This window comes from Dysidea avara, chromosome 4, assembly GCF_963678975.1.
Source record: "Dysidea avara chromosome 4, odDysAvar1.4, whole genome shotgun sequence".
NCBI lineage: Eukaryota > Metazoa > Porifera > Demospongiae > Dictyoceratida > Dysideidae > Dysidea > Dysidea avara.
The window spans coordinates 44,852,448-44,856,613 of NC_089275.1; the positions used below are offsets into that span (position 1 = coordinate 44,852,448).

The window sequence follows — 4,166 nt, forward strand, 5'->3', positions numbered from 1 at the left end:
CATACATACACACATATACATACATACATACATACATACATACATACATACATACATACATACATACATACATACATACATACATACATACATACATACATACATACATACGTACGTACGTAACATACATACACACACATACACACACACATACATACATACACACATATACATACATACATACATACATACATACATACACATACATGCATCCATGCATGCATGTATGTATGTATGTATGTATGTATGTATGTATGTATGTATGTATGTATGTATGTATGTATGTATGTATGTATGTATGTATGTATGTATGTATGTATGTATGTATGTATGTATGTATGTATGTATGTATGTATGTATGTATGTATATGTGTGTATGTATGTGTGTGTGTATGTGTGTGTATGTATGTTACGTACGTACGTACGTATGTATGTATGTATGTATGTATGTATGTATGTATGTATGTATGTATGTATGTATGTATGTATGTATGTATGTATGTATGTATGTATGTATGTATGCATGTATGTATGTATGTACTGTATGCATGCATGCACGTATGTATGTATGTATGTATGTATGTATGTATGTATGTATGTATGTATGTATGTATGTATGTATGTATGTATGTATGTATGTATATGTGTGTATGTATGTATGTGTGTGTGTGTGTATGTATGTATGTTACGTACGTACGTACGTATGTATGTATGTATGTATGTATGTATGTATGTATGTATGTATGTATGTATGTATGTATGTATGTATGTATGTATGTTACGTACGTATGTATGTTACGTATGTATGTATGTACATACACATACATACATGCATCCATGCATGCATGCACGTATGTACATACATACATACATGCATGCATGCATGCATGCATGCATGCATGTATGTATGTATGTATGTATGTATGTATGTATGTATGTATGTATGTATGTATGTATGTATGTATGTATGTATGTATCAGGGGCGGATCTAGGATTTATAAAAGGGGGGGGCTAACTCAAGGTACTAATCTCTTGGGTAGAGGTGTGTGAAGTACACTTCCCAGCATGCGAAGCATGCTGGAACTAGGGGGGTCTGGGGGCAGGCCCCCAGGAAAATGTTGAAAAATAGATGCTAAAATACTGCAATTTGGAGACATTTCCACATAAAATTCATAATATTTTCTGCCCGTAGATATTTTATATACTGCCTTTAGATTATAGGTATGGCTCTCTGAAGCATTTTGCTAATGGAAAAGTTTGGGTAGATACAGACAACCAAATACATGATGCACCCCTCTCACAATTGCACAACACTGAATAGGTGCATGTTAGAATAATAATGTTGAAAGTGGAAAATTTTGAAATTTGAACAATACAAGATTGAATCTGAGAGCACTTTCAATGGAAATTGTGTACCTGAATTAAGTATTGCCATACATATTAACTACACAAGTTGATGAATGAAGCCCTTTAAACAGACCAATGCACTTCATTGTATGTATAGGTGCAGGCAGATTTGGAAAAATTCCATAACAGAACCAACTACATGTTTCCAGTGAATTTTCTATTAGAGTAGTTAGCTGACTGCTCTATTAGAGTATCTCGATCTTGTACACCTCCAATGCTGATCCGGGTCCTTGTTGCATAAACTTTAGCATAAATCCACTGATAATACCTTGGAAAGATGTTTATAAGGTGGTTTTATGAGTATTTGTATTATTAGTGATCTATGCTAAGACAAAATTCCATTATAATACTCAGCATATTGATCAAGTAAAGCCTAAATATGAAGGGGGGGGGCTTCAGCCCCCAAAGCCCCCCCCTGGATCCGCCCCTGTGTATGTATGTATGTATGTATGTATGTATGTATGTATGTAAGTATGTATGTAGTGTACGTACCTACATACAGACATACACACACACACACACACACACACTCACACACACACACACACACACACACACACACATACATACATGTGACAAGTGATGCAAATCACTTTGCTGACAAATTTTACTATCTAAAATAGAGCTATAAAAGTGTAAATCAAGTGTTCTTGGCACTTTTCTTTAATAAAGTAACATGTACATGTACCATTTCCTAACTTAGTTTTAGCTATTCCATCACCTGAATGTCCCACATATGTGAAATTACTACATGGTATAATCATCCATATGTCCTAGCAAAAAGAAGATATGGATGTGTAACTTAACAGCAAGAAGGTTACTTTATCCAAATGCGCTTTTCAGAAATTCCTAAAATTTCAATTAAATTTCTTACAACTTTTGCATGTGTGGAAAATAATGATTTTCCAAAATATGGTCACGATTATGTTTCCTCAGCTACATGTAGCCTAAGGTTTCAATAACATCTACCCTTTGCAGTTACACTTGGTGTAGTATAGGTAAAAATATTGCTCAAGTTAATGAGCCATTTTGCATTAAAGTGATGAAGTAACCATTAGTGTTCTTTTTCTAACAGGTACTAAATGGATCCAAGCAGTACTCAAATATTCCAAAAGATGGGGTGACCATGTAACGAGATACTTAGGTTCAACAAAGACTCCATTAATAGTAGTAAAATATGAAAACTTGCTCAGTGATTTGCATACTGAATTGAAAAGGATGATGGAATTTATGAAGTTTCCGTACACAGAAGATGACTTACAGTGTACCATCAAGTCTACAGTTGAGGGTTTTCGTAGAAAGCATGATAAAAGTATTGACCCATATACTCCAGAACAAAGGAAACTTGTACAGACACAAATTAACTTAGCTAATGAGGTATTACGTTGTTATAACATAAGTTATTGACAGAGAATTTTCAAGCCTTGTACATATACAATCCAATGCAATGCAGTGTGTGTATGAATTAGTAGTGTGCTCCTTAAACTCTTACACTTTTATAATTTGAGTTTATATGCACAGTAGCTACAACTGAAGAGAAAAAAAGTTGATAGTTAATAAATTATTACTTTAGATGCACTTTGAATAGAAGATAGTGGACATGATGCTGTTCTGGGTGAAACACAGTTTAGATAGCCATGTATTTATTAATTGTTTCCATTATTATAAGTATTGCATCTTCACCACTTTTAGTTTTGGCTTCATCAAGTTTGAAAGTATTTTTTTTAATTTCTGTGGTGAGGCTCTGGCTTAACTGGTCGCACCTACTCTGATTCCCTTATCATATGTGTAAATGATAGTTTTTATTGATCTCTGCTTGCTTTCCACTCCCTTTTGTGTCAGATGAGGTTTTGGTAGTTAAAATTCATCACCTCTAGTTAGAAGTATACTGACTACAAGACTCAGTTTAGTGTTTTAGGGTACACCATTCCACAAATTTTGAATCAAGTTTCTCAGTTTAAGTTCTATGCTTCTTATAAACCTTGTGATCTGCTATGCATTTACTTGGTTGAATGCCGCACCTTCAATAGTAGCCGTACTCGGGTAGTGCAGCGATCAATTTTGGCTCCAACATCATTTTCAAGCATTGAGTGGTGGTCAAATTTGAACAGTTGTTGCATCAATTTTATAACTAAGGTAATCGACACTGCAGCATTTAACCAAGTAATTACACGGTATTTGTAATGAAAGTATGGAAGTAGCACTGGTTCAAATGAGTTTACAGCAATCTCCTTCAATGTGGTTTTCTAAAGTACTCATACCTAAACATATGTTCAGTTTCTATGTTTTTAATGGTACAGTGAAACCTCCCTTATCTGGACCTCTAATATCTTGGCATTTCCATTATTCAGACAACCCAAAGTAGCTATAGTCATGTGGCTTGTAGTCTATTGACTATAATGAAGTTTGGGTTAGATGAAACCACAAGGTGGAAGTCTAAAGGTTGCTATTTACCTGTTAGGTGGTAAAAAGTGCTCCTTGGTTTCTAGGTGATAATACATTCTTACAACCCTGGGAAATGACCATGACTGTTCTGTAGTAACTTCTTCCTCTGCCCATTAAACTTTATAACACTAACTGATAGCAATAACATAATTAAGTTGGATACTTTAGCATAGTAGCATGTATTTCCTAGTTGCGGACATTTCTAAGTGCTACGTATGTACCACACGGCCCAGGAAAGAGAGGTTCCACTGTAATACTATTACAAGCCACTGCAATAAGTTTTGGGGAGTTTCACAATAAGCTGTAGGAAAAGA

The 4,166-nt window shown here is 34.7% G+C and overlaps 1 protein-coding gene across 2 annotated transcripts in view; it reads left to right on the plus strand.

Annotated features, from left to right (window-relative positions):
* LOC136254195 (WSCD family member GA21586-like) overlaps nucleotides 1–2,937 on the plus strand; it is a 9,914-nt gene extending 6,977 nt beyond the window's left edge. For both annotated transcript variants that reach the window (XM_066046868.1, XM_066046869.1), the window contains one exon: nucleotides 2,483–2,937. In XM_066046868.1, the coding sequence (XP_065902940.1) occupies nucleotides 2,483–2,814 (332 nt within the window). In that variant the 3' untranslated portion in view covers nucleotides 2,815–2,937. The remainder of the gene's footprint in view (nucleotides 1–2,482) is intronic.
* Nucleotides 2,938–4,166: the final 1,229 nt, after the last annotated feature.